Source organism: Phasianus colchicus, chromosome 4, assembly GCF_987193195.1.
Source record: "Phasianus colchicus chromosome 4, bPhaCol1.hap1.1, whole genome shotgun sequence".
Classification (NCBI taxonomy): Eukaryota; Metazoa; Chordata; class Aves; order Galliformes; family Phasianidae; genus Phasianus; species Phasianus colchicus.
In genome coordinates this window covers 39,594,217-39,610,438 of record NC_143439.1, presented here as the reverse complement: position 1 = coordinate 39,610,438, position 16,222 = coordinate 39,594,217, and the positions used below count along the sequence as shown (strand labels likewise).

Below are 16,222 nucleotides of genomic sequence, written 5' to 3'. Positions count from 1 at the left end.
AATTAGCAAGCAATTAACTCCTGCATCAAGTATTACGGATTTTTTTTTCCCTGAAATTGTTCTTTCTTTTCCCTAGCTCTGTGTGCTCTGATTTTGTTGGTATAACACCATTGGTGGAGGTTAGATTTTCATCAAAAGTAAGCTATTTCTAGTCAATGTTTCTGGAAAAATAGCACATACATCAAACTCATTTATTCTAAAATTATTTTACTGTTGCATTTTATTGAAAGAACTTACAAAAACATTCACGAATACATGATTTACTCAGAGCTTCAAAGTAGCCATACTAACTCAGAACACAGTGTATGAAAGGATGTAACTAAAGTAGAACCAGTAAGTCAATTATTTTTTACCCAGAAAAATGAATTAACTTTCCTTAGCATGAGTTCTCTGTCCACCAGAGTTAAGCATTATATACCAATAATGTAAAACCTAATTTTTTAAAAAATTGCTTCTATTAAGTATTGCAGTTACTAATGCTACAGTAGTAGCAACCTGAAACATCCTATGATGACAAGCATACTATCAGTTCTGTATACAAAATGACAGTGTACAGCTGATCTCTGGAGCCCAGAGGAGGCAGAGTCTGGTCCAACACCAATACCTCTGAAGAACCAAGGTTTGCTTATGTTGTATACTGGAGAGCTGCCTAAAGATATCTAGAAAAGTGGCAAGTGAACCTGAACCGTATAAATCATTTGCTTTAGTGATGTGTAGCAGATAAGTTTACCCCTGTCAAAGAGTGTGTTTGTACCCCAAATCATGCTTTTCCAAAGCAAGATATTTGCCTTATTTCATTACTGCTTTCTTTCCCTCTGAGGATGCAAAGCACCACAGGCTTTAATTGTGCCACAAATGAAAATTATGTGCCAGTAAAAGAAGCCCTTTATTTGCATTAGAACTACAACTGTACTCAAGGAATTAAGTACGTTTTTAGTGTTGAGAGGGAAAAAAAAAATATATATATATATATAAATGCATAAAAATTAGGTGGTGGATACTGTTGTACACAGATATAAAAAAGATGCCTTACAAGTATATTTCCTGTAAACTGTACTCTTGGAGCAAGAGAAGCTAACCTAATACAGTGTTTAAAAAGTTTTGGAAATAGTAAAAAATGTGCCATAATGAAACAGGTAAATTGAGCACAAATCTTTCTTTTTCCTTAAAAGTTAATTTCAATAAAATCTGAGCACCTCTTACTAATCTAGCACCAGTAAACTTTTTCCACATTCCCTGAGATGAACAGAGCTGTAATATTAGCTTTAAATTTGCCTTAAGATTTTTGAAACTATTGCATATACAAACTATAAGATTTGATCCCAGTTTTTTTGCAGATAATCTTATAGAGTATTAATCTCCTGATCTAAGATGGTAGTTTTCTCACTTCTGTGGTGAGCATTAAAGAATGTCATTATTAAGTAGCAAGCTACTTAGATTTTGGGTGAAAATACAATTTTTTTGTCAACATTGAAGCAAAACAAGGAATCTGTTTTTTTCCTATAGCATTTATATCTCTGCACATATCCACTTTGCGATGAGAAACTTTCCGGTTAACGACAGTAAGAAGTTCTGTGAACTCCAAGGAAGAGCCGTGCTTCCTGAGAGCCTCACATAAATCTTGAATGTACCAGGAGCCATTTACAGTTTCACGGTGAGAAAAGTAACCTATTGTAGAAAAGGAAAATAAAATTATTCTTAGTTGTAAGTAGCCACTCCCACTGAAAAACATTCACGACAGTTAATCCTTGCTAGCTTCACCTAATGGAATTACTACTGAATGTAAATCTTACCGTGTCAAGTTATGCAGTCTCACTGGAAATGGCAGAAGGAAATGGTTTTGATATCACTTACTCAGTCTAGCCAAGAGGAATACAGTTTAGGAACTGGTAGCTTATTGTCCAGAGGACTGTATCTGCAATTTGCATGGCAGCAGATGGGACTGAGGACAAAACAGATGATGAACTGGGAAATACAGCCACATAGTATGGGGTAATAGATAAGCCTCTAGAATACCACAGTCTAGGAGAAAAGGGGGATGCTTGCTGCTGGCACACAGCTCAGCAACAAAATTATAAAGAGAATGATTCTGTTTGGCAAATTAACTGCAATTTTGAATATTTGTTTTTACTTCTTTCCTAACATATGGGGCTCCTTCCCAGATGTCACTTAACAGGGAGCAAAACAGATGACATGGAACTGTACTCATTATTTTGACTGCAAAATGAGGAAGTGTTCAAGCTTGTTATACTGAAATATCAGACACACAGACATAAAATAGAATTCTACCTTGTGCCACAGAATAGCACATAATAAAGTCTGCACCAGCCGGCAGGGTATAGACGCCAGCTGCATCCACTTCAGTCTGGTTAACAGTGGTTTCATCTTTGCTGTCTACTAAATCCTGAACGAGAACTGGGTCATCATGTTTATCACCTCGACATGCCTGTTGGGGAGAGAAGGATGATTATATTTTCATCTCTGTGAAGTTGATCTGTGTTACCACGACACTTTTAAACAGAGGGGACTCCTGTTACATTCTACATTAACCATAATTGTAGATTCATAAAGACCCATGTAGTTCTCTATCAATTAAAATATTGGTGATGAAATCCAATAAAAACTCAGGGTCAGCTAAAGCATGTTGTTCAGGACTATGTCCAGTTGGCTTCTATCTCCAAGGTTGTGTGACACCTTTTGGTGTTTGCTCACTTACACAATAAAAAAGTGTTTTCTTGTGTTGAGATGTTCTATGTGTTTAATCTGTACCCATTATGCAAAATGGAAGAGATCCTAGCTTCCTCTTCATTCCCACTCCTCCTATCAGGTATTCATGTATATTGATAAGATCTCCCTAAGCCTTCTCTTCTTTAGGTTGAACAATCCTAGTTTCTCCTGATATGAAAGATGCTCCAGTTCCTTATCATTTTCACAGCCCTGCACTGGACTTATTCCAATAAGTCTATATCTTGTATAGTGGGGAGCTCAGAACTGGACACAAGAATCTGAATGCAGTCTCACCAGCTGGGGAAAGAGAAAGGATCACATTCCTAAGCATGACAATGCAGCAAGGAATAAATGCTCTGAAGCACAGCCATTGTAATATGCTGTGCTATATTATGTTGCTGAATTATTTATTTATTTAAAGATAAGCCATTAAATAAGCCAAGGATTGTCTGTTGCAGAAAGTGTATGTGGAGAAAAAGAAAGTAAGGGCACACTTAAAAAGTTACAAAGTAGGCAATAGGTGTTACATAAGAGCTATCACAAAAGAGAGATATGAAAATTTCCTTTCCTTTGCCATGATGAAGTTCTGTCTTTGCTGTTTACTCTGTGATTTCCAAAGGTAAGTGTTATACTGATTGTTCTTTCTTCTGTAAAAGAACTCCGTTCCTGAACTGAACTAATGCAATTTGCTTCTTTGATAAGTATCTTATTAATATTTCCAAGTATAACTTGTATTACAAAATCAAAGTCTTAAATATTTTTCCATCTTTGGTCTGATTAAAAAAAAAAAAGTGAATAAATCGTAATGAAAAATGAATTAACAGTATGCTGACATTTGTACCAGCCTTGTGCCTAAGTCACCTTTCATTTGAAAAAAGGTAGTTCTTTGAATTACTACATAACTACTAGAATTACAGTCTACTAAAGGTCAAGTTTTTTGTTTGAGTTTACTAATTGTAACATAAAGGTGGGCCCTTAAAAATTTGGATTGACCCCATATCCAACTGCTTTGAACAAGAAGCTGGACCACAGAACTTCTGGGATTCTTTTCAGCTTGCATTATCCTTTGAACCAAAGAGTGAAATAGGAAGTTATTGTATGGGTTTTGTTTGACCCCTTAGCACCATCAGTATTTTTGTGACAATAAAGCCTTAATATGATACTTTGTTTTTTCTAGAGATGCCAATTACAACAGATGAACTAGAGGTCTTTTCCAACCTTAACCGTTCTATGATGAGTATTGGTCATGGAAATAAATAAAAACAACAACAAAAACAAAACAAAAAAAAACCATAATCTTCTTCAATTGATCATGTGAAGGAACTTGCCTGGTGGAAAACAGTGAATGTAAGGAAATGAAATAACTTTTTTCAGCCTAACCTATGGATGAGAGGTATGAATGGGAGGAACTGAGCTGAAGCTGTGCACAACTTTCTCCAAAAACTAATGATACTTTCTTCTCTGCCATTAAATGTACACTGACAACATCTTACCTGAATTATAAATATCTTTGGCTTTCCTACCAGACTCTGGCACTTATCTCCTCTGAACATGTTTGTGATCGTCTCAATTTTGATTTGGGCATCATATGCGTAGACGTGGTCATTCTCACCATGACTCAAGAACACACAAACAAAGCAGTCAGCATTGCTGTAGTCATCCAGAGAGGCTGAAATATCAAGTGCGCTTCAGATAACTAAACAGCGATCTTCGCTTTCAAAAAAACATGGTACATTTGTATCATATAATTTCAGATCAGTTGTTTTTCAAGTGAACTGCATTTTCAAATAGCATAAGACTGCAGAGATCTAAAGGTACAGTGATTAAGTATGGCTCAAGATAAGCTGAAAGTAAAAAAAAAAAAAAGAATATTACTAACTTCTCCCAGCTGAAAGATAACTTCTTTTAGCAACTTCATTTAGCTCTCATTACAGATTTCCTTACATTGCAATAAAAAAAATCTGAAGTTTAACCATTAAGCCCTTTTTATGTTGAACACTGTGCACGAAAATTAAAAATGTTAAGTTAGCTGAGCATAGAGAACGGAAAACGTAAGTCTAGAAATTCTGCTATTAGTAGTTAGACATAACTCATATATGGTCTCCTACCTTCATAAACTTTCTGCAGCACATCTTCTGCTTTCAGATCGTCAAAAATTCTGACTTCAAATCCAAGGTCTGTCAAGCTATTGTTAAAACACATACATATTAGTAAAAACATTTTCTCAAATTATATATCAATTACTACCAACTCAATTGCTTTCACAATGAGATAGTTAATATTCATGTTTATGCATTGTTTATAAAAATAACTGAAAATGATTTTGGACTCGAACTGGTGTCCAGTGCATATGTAGTATCTAACTCTAGTTACTTTGAAGACTTTGGCCTAAGAAAGGTCTAGAGTCGCTGCAGTCGTGTTACTTGTGCCAGCAGTTTCTGTGACATACAGGAATGCTCCTTGAAGTTTTTTTAATTATGTCTTTTTTTTGTCAAGATTGCACAGACGCTTATGTTTGCGAAGTATTTTCTTCTGTACTTAAATGTAAGATCTAGGTAGCTGCTTATTTGATCTTAATTTCTGAAGTTCTTTTAAGCTTTGGGGGAGAAACCAAGTTTCTTACCTGCGTTTCAGATTGTTTCTGTCTGCCAAAGTCCCACGTCTATCTGGCAGCCTTAAATGCCAAAAAAAGTGCTCGTGATTGAAGATTAACGCAACTCCTCTTCTCTGATGGTTCATTTTGTATTGCTCTGCAGGGTCAAATGTTTGTCTGTTGCCAGAGATAGAAAACTTTCTTGATGAGTCAGTTAGCTGCTAATTGAATTCCTTTCCTGTATTCCTGCTAGCTGAGACTGTTGTAATTGACTAGAGACTTTGAGAATCCAATTTCAGAAGACTTTAAATATGTGTGATATTTTAGAAAGAACCTAAATCATTAAGTATTTTTTGAAAGCTTGGGAATGTTAAACAGTTCAGTAAAAATATGTTTAGGCTGGGGACAAGGATCTGTCAGGGAGTGTTGAATGGTTTCTCTGTATTTTCTGTTTTCAGGAAGCTGTCACATTAATAACACTCTGAGGCAGATAAAAGTGCATTTCAGATTTGGCTCCAATTCTCCATGTTACATATTTAGCTAAATATTATTTTAGCAGAGTTGTATGGTGCATATGTATTTATTTGGAAGTCTAACTGTGTGAAATTTGCTTCCAGTTCTTCTAATTGAGTGTTACATCATAAACAGCAGCCTATATACCATATACTGGTTGATGAGGTAGTATACATACTGTTTGTGAGAAGTCAAGAAGTTTGTATTATTTACAGGTCAAAATGAAAGCTATGATGGTACAACTGTTGACTGGTGTTTATCAACCAACCAACAGAGCCCTACAACCAAGGGACTACCGGCAAGAGCACAAATGGCCAACCCAGCTTCTAAGTAGAAACATTTTAAATATCAAGGCAACAAATGTGTAGAGCATTTGTATGTTTGGAGTAGCATTCTGTTTCTTTTATTGTGTTATAAGCAAACACAACACAGAGATCTGCATTAACATGCTATGATCTGTATACTTGGACCCAAAGGGTCCTTTCCAGGCTTTGGCATGGCTGTATTTAGAGAGACAAATCATGCTGCTTCAGTTGATAGAGGCATCTGTGCAGGGAACAGAGGCTAAAATATTTCTGATGATAGTTCCTCACAACAGAAAAGGCCTGTGCTGTAGGTTTACAGAGTGACAGTCCAGGTCATGCTGCCCTAGAACTGTCAGTAGGCAGAGCTGCTGTATTTGGCATGTTACTGTTTTGTTTTCTTTTCCTGCTGCAGACTGTTCAGTTTTGGTGCAATTCCTAGAAAAAGTTCAGAATACTCACTTGCAGAAGTTACTTAAAGATTACAGTTTACTCCAAAATGTTTTCATTTGACTACAAAGCAACCAAAATGTTTCATTAAGTATTTTTGCTTCTCCACTTTACTATGAGCAGCTCCCTTCATAATGCCTGCAGAATTCAAACAAGGAGCAGGAATTCTGGACAGCTGACCTCCAACTGGGGATTTCTAAAGTGCTACATGGAAAACTGGTCAGAAAAATAAGTGGGATGCTGTCTCACGCTCTCCCCACTTGAAGTACTTAACATGATAAAATGCAAAAATGTTCAACTTTAGCTCTGTAATTATGAATGATAGAAATATCAAGTGAAAACCTGTGCCAGTGCCAGAGCTTATTCAGATTCTGGTAATTTTTGTTCCTTTGGATTTAGCAAGATATGTGGCTTATGGACTGTTATGTCCTTGGATCCATGAAAGGACCATTAAAGGATGGTTGCCTACATAATTCTTCCTCTGCTCATCTGTATTCACTGAGTGAGCAAGGCAAAGGAAGCTACCAGACAGGTAGTTTACCTTTTCCAGGGCTATACAATGTTGCATGATAGAGCAGGAAAAATTAATGGAACCACTAATTCATTGTCTCTCTATAGAGGACTATATTCTTGTGTTATACACTATTGTTTTGCCCAACTGTCCAGACTGTGATGGTATTTTTGTCACTCTCTCTGCACATTGCCTAACATAACACGAATGCACTCCTAAGAATCCCTTCTGCATGTCTTCATCTTAAGAAGGATAGTTCTACACCTGACGTTGCTAAAACTAAAAACATGTTGTGTAAATGGGTGAGGTTGAATGAGTAATTCACTTGCATTCATAACGAAAAGCAGGAAAACTTCCAACTGACCGCAGCAAGCCATCTCTCCATTGTTGCCATCAGAACTGTACCTTATATCAAATGCATCCACTTCTGTGATGTTCTGATTTCCATCTGTTAGAGAGAAAAAAGTGAGTTAGCCACCAAATTTTTAAAGGGAAAAGCTTGAACTTGTGCATCCAACCGTAAAGTTTAGCTATTAGTGTGAAAGATGAACCAAAAGCTCATTCACTCATCAGCTAAGTAGGTATGCAGTTTAACAGCTTCATTAGCATTTGTACCCCAAACATTTGGAGGCTGTTCTTAAAATTTTGACTCTAACAATATGAATTTCAGGTGGTCAAGATGTGCACATTTTTTATTTAGTAAGCTATCTGTAGCTACTTAAATACATAAATCATGATCTCAGAATACATAAGGAGTTAGCAGTCTATATTTAAACCGTCTCTTTGGCTCAATAATTTGGAGTTTACATTATCAAAAAATACACTTTTTTTAAACTTCAGTAGTGCTGCTAATGCAAAACTGAGCAATCTCTGAGGTTGGGTACAGCTTATGAATCACAGAATCATAGAATCAACAAGGTTGGAAAAGATCTCCAAGATCATCCAGTCCAACTGTCCACCTAGCACCAATATTCCCCTACTAAACCATGTCCCTTAGTACCACATCTAAATGTTTCTTGAACACCTCCAGGAACAGTGACCCAACCACCTACCTGGGCAGCTTGTTCCAGCACCTGACTACTGTTTTGGAGAAGAAAGTTGTCCTAATAACCAACCTGAACCTCCCCTGGTGCAATCTGAGGCCATTCCCTCTCATCCTATCACCAGTTATGCAGGAGAAGAAACTCACCCCTGCCTCAACTCAACCTCTTTTCAGTTTTAGAGAGTGATATGGTCTCCCCTGAGCTTCCTCTTCTCCAGACTGAGCAACCCCAGTTCCCTAAGCCGCTCCCCAAAACACTTGTGTTCTTACAGCTTCACTGCCCTTCTCTGGACACACTCCATGGTCTCAATGTCTTTCTTGTAATGAGGAGCCCAAAACTGAACACAGCACTCAAGGTGCAGCCTCAGCAGAGCTGAGAAGGTAGTATAACCATATGTGTTAGTAACAACAATTGAAAATATGCAAGATTTATACCTTTTCTTCTGCTAAATTAAGTATCACCAGTAACAGAATACACATGAAGGTAACACTGTGGAAACAACTGGAAATCTGCATATCTTGGGAGGGTGCAAAACTAAAGGCTTGGCAGATGGCCAGGCCAAAATACTTAAATCTTTTTTCTTAAACATCTCAGTGGGCTCTTCTTATCATGGTTTCTACTACTATCATTAGAGACTAACAAGCACATTATGAAAACAATATGCTGTATTGTACCTGTGGTGGTTGGTGTAGATTTGCTGTCCAACTGGACACGGCCTGCAATCAAAACAAAAGGCATGGTTACATATACATACATTTTAAAAATTATTTTGTATACATATTTTTCCTAGTATTTGTCCCTGTTTTTCACATCTGATTAAAGCCTTCAGCAAAATGAATTAACATCTATGTATTGACTGAGATGTTCATAAAGACACTAGAGTAAGCTTGGAGCTCTAGAACTGACTTTACAAGCCCTTACGTTGAACTTCATAGCATGGGAGACTGAGAGACAGCTTAAAGGAAGTCATACCCTTTGAAGTGTTGTTATTTACACACAAACTTCCCATCTGTAAATATTGATCACGCTTTCATGTGTTGTGTCCTGCAAATATCACTTGTGACCTGATGGATAAAAAGCTACTTCAGTTTGCTTGAAACAACATGTAGGTCAGACTAACGACAGAAGTATTGAAAATGAGTGCAGACAATGTAGCAGCAACACTTGTGCCTGTGATTTTGTTTATAATATGAGCCAGAGATCTGTATGTTTAAATTTAAACTTTTTTTTTTGCTTGTGTACCTAAGATCTGATACTTTTGCCTCAACTTAAAGGAGAGGGGGAGGAAGGAAACACTTCCAAAACCCTCAACAGACTTTTAAAAGGTTAAAGTCAGACTTTTGCACAGAACAGGCTGGCATGTAGATACAAAGACAGTGGAATGCCTGAGCCAAAGGAGACCTGGGAAAGATGTTTTACTTGTTCTTTTAAATCTGCTTAGCAAGTTTCCAGCCTTGAGCTTTTCACTGCCACTGGCACACAATAGCTTCATTCAGGTAAACAAACAAAAAAAGTGGTGTATGAAAAACTTGTTTTACACAGGCTAAGAACTGACTGTTCTCAAAGGGATTACTTGACTTATATCTTGTGAAGTTGGATTGTTTTAAAGGAATTAAAACTCAGGTATGCACTGAGCTACACAGTGAGATCTGGCTACACGTTCTTTGGATGCATTTTAATCTCGTAACATTTCAAATAGGCCAACGGACATGATACTTAGAAAATACCAATGGCACAAAAAACGCACGTATGCCTAACAGCATCCTGGGGAACCAAAAACATACAGCTACCACCAAGGAAAGTGGTACGTTTTACCAAAGCCAGGCTTGCTTGAAAAAGAGGGGTTGCAAATTACGAACATTCAATGCCAGATGATGTCAGTGCCTCTTTGAGTACCTGGACACTGGGGGTGCTCTCAACGAAGGGGAAATACGGAAGAAAACGTTGGACCCTTCAGCCTGAGGTGCCCAAGCCCACGTGTGCTGCAGCTGCTCTGCCCGCACGTGGTTTCTACCACGTCAAGCATTCTAGTTTCACCTCAGTTAAATTACAGGCGTCAACATTTGCACCTTAGCAGTCCAGATTTCAGAAGGCTTTCAGTACATGGCTCATCTCCTCTGAAAGTGAACACTGACTTCGAAATTGATTTCGTTTATCCCTGCAGTAGTTACATTTTGAACTACCTGGTGCTTCGGCGGCAGGTTCTGAGTCACCTATCAGCCTTACGGTAAGAACATCGATCGCAGCGGTGCAGGCGCCTCTCAGCGGCGGCGTTTCAACCCCGACAGCCACGTCTCCTGCTCTCCCTCCTGCCTCCGCACTGATAGCGCACTTATCTCCAGCAGTAACCTGGACTTCCAGCACTTTCGTTCCGGGTCCCCGTGCAAATCGGAGTTTCCGCCTCGTCCCCACCCCCACCCCTTTGTTTCGCAGACGGAGAAAGCCGAGCTCCCCTCCCTTCAGAGCGCAACGGCGGCCCTGCGGCTCCGCTCCCCGGGAGCGGCCCGGGGCTCCGTCTCGCCGCTGCCCGCGGGGCAGGAAGACGTGCCGGCCGCTCACAGCCGCCCGCCTACCTGCCGCCCGCCGCCGCTCCGCGCCCGACATGTCGAGAGCCCTGCTCTTCCCCCGCCGTGTGCCGGCCCGGCCCGCCTCCTCCGCGCTGCTGGAGGAAACGGGGCGGGAGCGGCGCAGGCCGCGGGCCGTCCCACGGCGCTCCGAGGGCGCTCAGAGAATCGCTTTCGCTTGGCCCAGCGCCGGAACGGCGGCGCCTTGCGACCGGTGAGGCGCTGCGGTGCTGCTGAGCCGAGGCTCGGGGCTCCGTCAGACTGCACAGGTACGCGCGGTTTCCCCTGCTGTAAGACTTGTGTTACCCACATTCGCGTGAATGAAGCCCTGACAGAGCTGAAAGCTCGCAGATTTGCAGCCTCGGTCTGTTACTGCATGAGTGCTCCTTGGTGAGCCTAACTGTGACCAGAGCTCAAGTGCTGGGGAGAGCACCCAGACAATGGCCCTGTGTGTGGGCAGCCTCTGCCTTTTCATGGTCAACCGAAGAGCTCCCAGAGGATTGGAGGCTCGCCAACGTGACTCCCAGCTACAGGAAGGGTCCTTAGGAGATCTGAGGAACTACAAGTCTGTCAGCTTGACCTCGGTGCCAGGAAAGGTTATGGAGCTGATCGTCTTGATGAGATCATGCAGCATGTGCAAGACAACAGGGGAATGAGGCCTGACCAGCCTCATGGGTTCATAAAAGGCAAATCCTGCTTGATCAACCTGTTCTTCTATGATCCAGTGACCTGTCTGGTGGATGAGGGAAAGACCGTCTACTTAGTCTACTCAGACTTTAGCAAAGCCTTTAGCACTGTCCAACAGTATTTTCCTGGAGAAGCTGGCAGCCTGTGGCTTGGACAGTACTCTCTTTGCTCTGGGTAAAGGACTGAGTGTGGAGGGCAGAGCCCAGTGTGGTAGTGAATGGAGTTGAGTCCAGCTGGCAACCTGTTATGAGTGGTGTTCCCCAGGGGTCAATACTGGGGCCCGTCCTGTTCAGTATCTTTACTAATGACCTGAACAAAGGGATTGAGTGCACCCACAGTATGTAAGTTTGCAGATGACACCAAGCTGGGAGTAAGTGTCAGTCTGCCTGGGGGTAAGAAGGCTCTACAGAGTCTGGATAGCTGGGCTGAGGTATGGATGAAGTTGAGCAAGACCAAGTGTCAGGTCAGCGTCACTTTGGTTGCAACAGTCCCAGGTAACACTTCAGGCTTGGAGCAGAGTGGCTGGAAGGCTGTGGAAGAAATGGACTTGAGGGTGTTGATCAGCGCTTGACCCATCATGAGCCAGCAGTGTGCCCAGGTGGCCAAGAAGGCCAATGGCATCATGGCTTGTATCAGAAATAGTGTTGCCAGCAGAAGCAGGAAGGTGATTATCCCTCTGTACTCAGCACTGGTAAGGCTGCACCTCGAGTACTGTGTTCAGTTTTGGACACCTCAATACAAGACATCAGGGTCGTGGAGTGTAACCAGAAAAGGGCAGTGAAGCTCTGATGGGTCTGGAGCATAGGTCTTATGGGAAGCAGCTAATGAGAACTGGGATTGTTCAGTCTGGAGGAGGCTCAAGGGAGACTTTATTACTCTCTACAACTACCTGAAAAGAGGTTGTGGTGATGTGAGGGTTAGCTTCTTCTCCTGCGTAACTAGGAATGGGGTGAGAGAGAATGTCCTCAAGTTGTGCCAGGCAAGATTCAGGTTGAATGTTGTCATGGTTAAAAAAAAATTTCTTCCCTGAAAAAGTGTTTAGGTGCTGGAATGGGCTGCCCAGGGAGGTGGTTGAGTCACTGTCACTGGAGATGTTCATGAATTGTGTAGATGTTGTACACATGGCTTACATGATGTAAGCCATGAGGGACATGGCTTAGTGGGGAAGTATTGGTGGTAGGTGGATGGTTGGACTGGATAATCTTGGAGGTCTTTTCCAACCTTGGGGATTCTATGATTCTATCATCATGTATAAACAGAAGCCAGTGCCCAAACCCATCCTTCTATAGCTAAGCTCTGCAGGTTTGTAACGAGGACAGGTCTGAACTGTGTATCTGGGCCACTGCTCGGTGGGCTCTGGGGCACACTGACGTGTGAGGCAGCTCTCAGAGAGCAGAACTGCTATAGGTACAAGAGGAGGTGGCTCTGGATGGGGATTTTAGATATTTTATCCAGTCTGACTTGTTTTACATGTTTGTTGTACAAATAAGGAATTTTGGACATGGTGGCTTCCTTGCGGGTGAGGGATCAATGGGTATTTCTCACTGCCTTCACTTGTTTTTCCCATGTTTGGACTTGCTATCTTCAACCCGCTAGCAGCCAGTGAGATCAAGATAAAATTGTTTAAATTCTTTTTGCTTATTCAGACAAAACAGGATACAACTACCAGACTTCAGCACCTTTCTTACTCTCTAAAACAGTTAGATTCTTACTAGGAAGATCTATTTATTTATTGCAAACTGCAAATTTCAATTCTCTCAGCTCCTATTGGAGCTGCCCCTTACACCTTTTGGCTGTAGTAATTCTGTATGAATGGAGCAACTGCAGAACCCAGCCTGGGGCTCCGTAGCAGCAATCTGTTATGTAGCCCTAAGCAGGTAGCTTAGGGCTCAATGTGATAAATGACACTGCTAATCCAGAGTGCAATATCCATGATTCATTTTAGGATTGTAGTTTAGGATTTAACATTATAAGATGTGTTTGGTATAATTTGCAGGAAACTATAAGCAAGAATTCCTGCTACTAAGTTTTGCTACTTCCCGCAAAACTTAGGCAAAGGCTCTCTGGAAGAAAATAAATGCTTCCACAATTATCAAAGTGTCCTTTGTGATATTTAGCAGTGTTAAGGCTCTTTTTTGTATTAAAAATGGTTTGAGGGAAACTAAGAAATGCTTTCACAGTGCATTTACAGGTAAATACATTAAGGAACAAAACGCAGTGCTTTCCAACAGTGAAAATTTTTCTTTTTTGTCCATTTAAGCATATAGTTGAAGCTCACTTTTACTTGAATTACCTAACTGAATTATGATACTGTGTTGGACTCACTGCATCAATGTTTTAATTTTAAACAATCAGGGTACTACAGTCACTTCAATTCTGTGACAAAATCTCCCTGTATTTAAAGGCACCGCAAGTTGTTCAGACATGGTTTTGTAAAACTTGGCAGCAGTATCTCTTGCTGTGTTATTTAATACCCACAAATAGGAAAATAAAACCAGGAAGTGGGGTCAAGGAACTTTGGCAGGAATTTTATTGAGTGAGACACTTATTTTGTGTCATGTACCATAAGCTTCAGTGAAAAACAAAAATACCACAAAAAAATAGTAAAGCAAAAACATACAAAAATACTTCCAGAAGAGAAATCACATTGCAATCTGAGTTAAGTGAACTTTAAACTTTCTGCATAGTTTATTTTCCCTGTTCATGGATGCAGTACTTTAATTTTCAGTCATATTCTGTGGATTTCTAAGGCAAATGAGGACAACAGGACAAGACTCAATGCAAAAGTTAACTGAGGTCTGACAACTGGAGATTAGCAACAGAAAATCAGTACAGAGGGCAAACCACAAATAATTCAGACATCAGATGATTTCAGCTAGAGCAGTCATGGAAGAGATGACAGAAATAAAGGCTCAGATGTCTGTCAGCCTCACAGAGGTCATGGGAAAAGGTGACAGAAATAAAGGCTCAAATTTCTGTCAGCATCACAGAGGGCATTTTAAATAAAAGGTTTGTTGGGCTGACCCTATCTGTGGAATCTTCTTCTAGTGTTCCATCAGAATGGACTAAATGAAAGCAAAGATGAATACAGTAAGTTGTGCCATGAGACAAATATAGATCAACCTCTTTGAACAATATATCCTTTCTACACATATAATACACAATACATTGTTTAATTTGAAAAATAAAGACTTGAATCCTTTCTAAACTTATGTAACATTACAACCACATTCCAGCATTCTGTCAAATCAAAACTATATCCTTAGGTCACAAACTGTTCGCTTTAGGAGTCAGTCCTTAAAAGGATCAACATACTTTTCTGAAGAGTGCTGAGGAAGTTCATTACCGGATCAGGTAGAAATATATAATGCAGATATATACCTTGCTTAGGGCTTTTTTCTTTGTTTTAAAACAAACGCACAGGACAGAGTACATCAGAGAGATCTGAAGGTATCTATTCAAAGTGAAGGGCTATTCAAGGTGCCATTTTAACTCTGCAGAACTCTCCTACCTACTGTTATCTATCAGATACATCAGCTGCTTGGAAACCTAACACTTGGCCTATATTAGAAATAATATGAGATTCAGCTCTTCTGTACCTCTGATTTCCCCACTATTCAGTTTCCTTTTTTTTTTTTTTTTAATTGAAAATAGTGTTTGTGTTTTACAGTAGCATACCCTAAATGTACATACACTAAAAGAGTCTAATTTCAGTTTCCAACTTGTAGTGTAAAGAAGATAAGGAAGACTTAACACTTTTTTTCCTATTTTTTAAACACGAGGAAGAATAGCATAATGACTTTCAAACAATACATTCATGTCAGTGTTTAATATAAGTCATTAAGGTTGAAAAAGACGTCCAAGATCATCTAGTCCAACCATCAATCCACCACCACCTTGCCCACTAAATTATGTCCTTAAGTGCCACATCTACACACTTCCTGAAAACCTCCAGACCCCCTCCTGCCACCGCAGGGACAGTACTCATGTGATGGTGTGCTCCTCGCACCACTTCTTTCTTTCTCTCAACTTCCTCCTTCAGCCTGGTTTGTACATAAGGGCTTGCATAGAAAGACAATGAAGGACAGTACTGGTAACACTCTCTAACACAGCTTAACAACCACAAATCTGTCTCAAACTGTGAAGCTGAAAGAATGGATAGAAGGCACCTGGTTCAACAGCTGAGTGCCAACTGAGCATGCGCCTGAAAACAAAGTATGATTATGAGTCATTCATCTTACCCCATAACTGGTGAGCAGCACAAACAGCTTTTCAAGCTCTCCTGTGTGGCACTGAGCTGCAGGGACAAGACCTCCCCTCAAGCAGGGGCACTTCTCAACTGTGAGGCTTGGTGCACTCGAGGCAATGACGCTACTGGTATATGACATCCTATCTTGATGCTGGCCACCTGCTTCCTTGCGTTCCTCCTTCTTCTACAGGAAGATGCTGGAGCCTCCCAGAGTGGCCAGAGCTGAAGATGGCCTCATATACACCAGGCAGCTAGGCAGCCTCAGAGCCAGTCCTGGCATCAGTGCTGGCTGCCTCAGCTCTCACCACAGGCCTGGAGCCCAGCACTATGCTACCACAGCAGCCAGAACTCCCCCTCCAGATCCCACCTCCAGCAATAAGATGTGCCACCTCCTCAATGCCATCTTCCTCTTTCTCTTCAGGGAGCTCAGGGGCATGGTCCCAGTCAGGAAGTGGGTGATGAATAAGATGAAGGCAGAGTTTGAGAAGAAGCTCCAGACAGGGAAGGTGCTAGAGGAGCTCAGCTTCAGGGACATTAATCTGGGCAATATTCTGCCCATCTTCAAAGCCATCAGACTCATCTG

The 16,222-nt window shown here is 40.7% G+C and overlaps 1 protein-coding gene across 3 annotated transcripts; it reads right to left on the bottom strand.

The window, feature by feature from the left end:
* Window positions 1-158: 158 nt before the first annotated feature.
* On the bottom strand, window positions 159-15,768 carry CASP6 (caspase 6). Of its 3 annotated transcripts, none has more exons than XM_090139269.1 (8): window positions 15,632-15,768; window positions 8,814-8,855; window positions 7,502-7,544; window positions 5,351-5,497; window positions 4,836-4,912; window positions 4,221-4,396; window positions 2,290-2,446; window positions 159-1,668 (listed from the first exon to the last, which is right to left on the bottom strand). In XM_090139269.1, the coding sequence occupies exons 4-8, from the start codon at window positions 5,464-5,466 to the stop codon at window positions 1,430-1,432; spliced, it is 765 nt and encodes a 254-aa protein (XP_089995395.1). In that variant the 5' UTR covers window positions 5,467-5,497; window positions 7,502-7,544; window positions 8,814-8,855; window positions 15,632-15,768; the 3' UTR covers window positions 159-1,429. The 3 variants fall into 3 exon arrangements, with proteins under 3 accessions (XP_089995395.1, XP_089995396.1, XP_031452806.1); XM_090139270.1 differs by lacking the exon at window positions 15,632-15,768 and adding an exon at window positions 10,323-10,686; XM_031596946.2 differs by lacking the exon at window positions 15,632-15,768 and adding an exon at window positions 10,713-12,115 and having other exon boundaries at window positions 167-1,668.
* Between the last annotated feature and the right edge of the window lie 454 nt (window positions 15,769-16,222).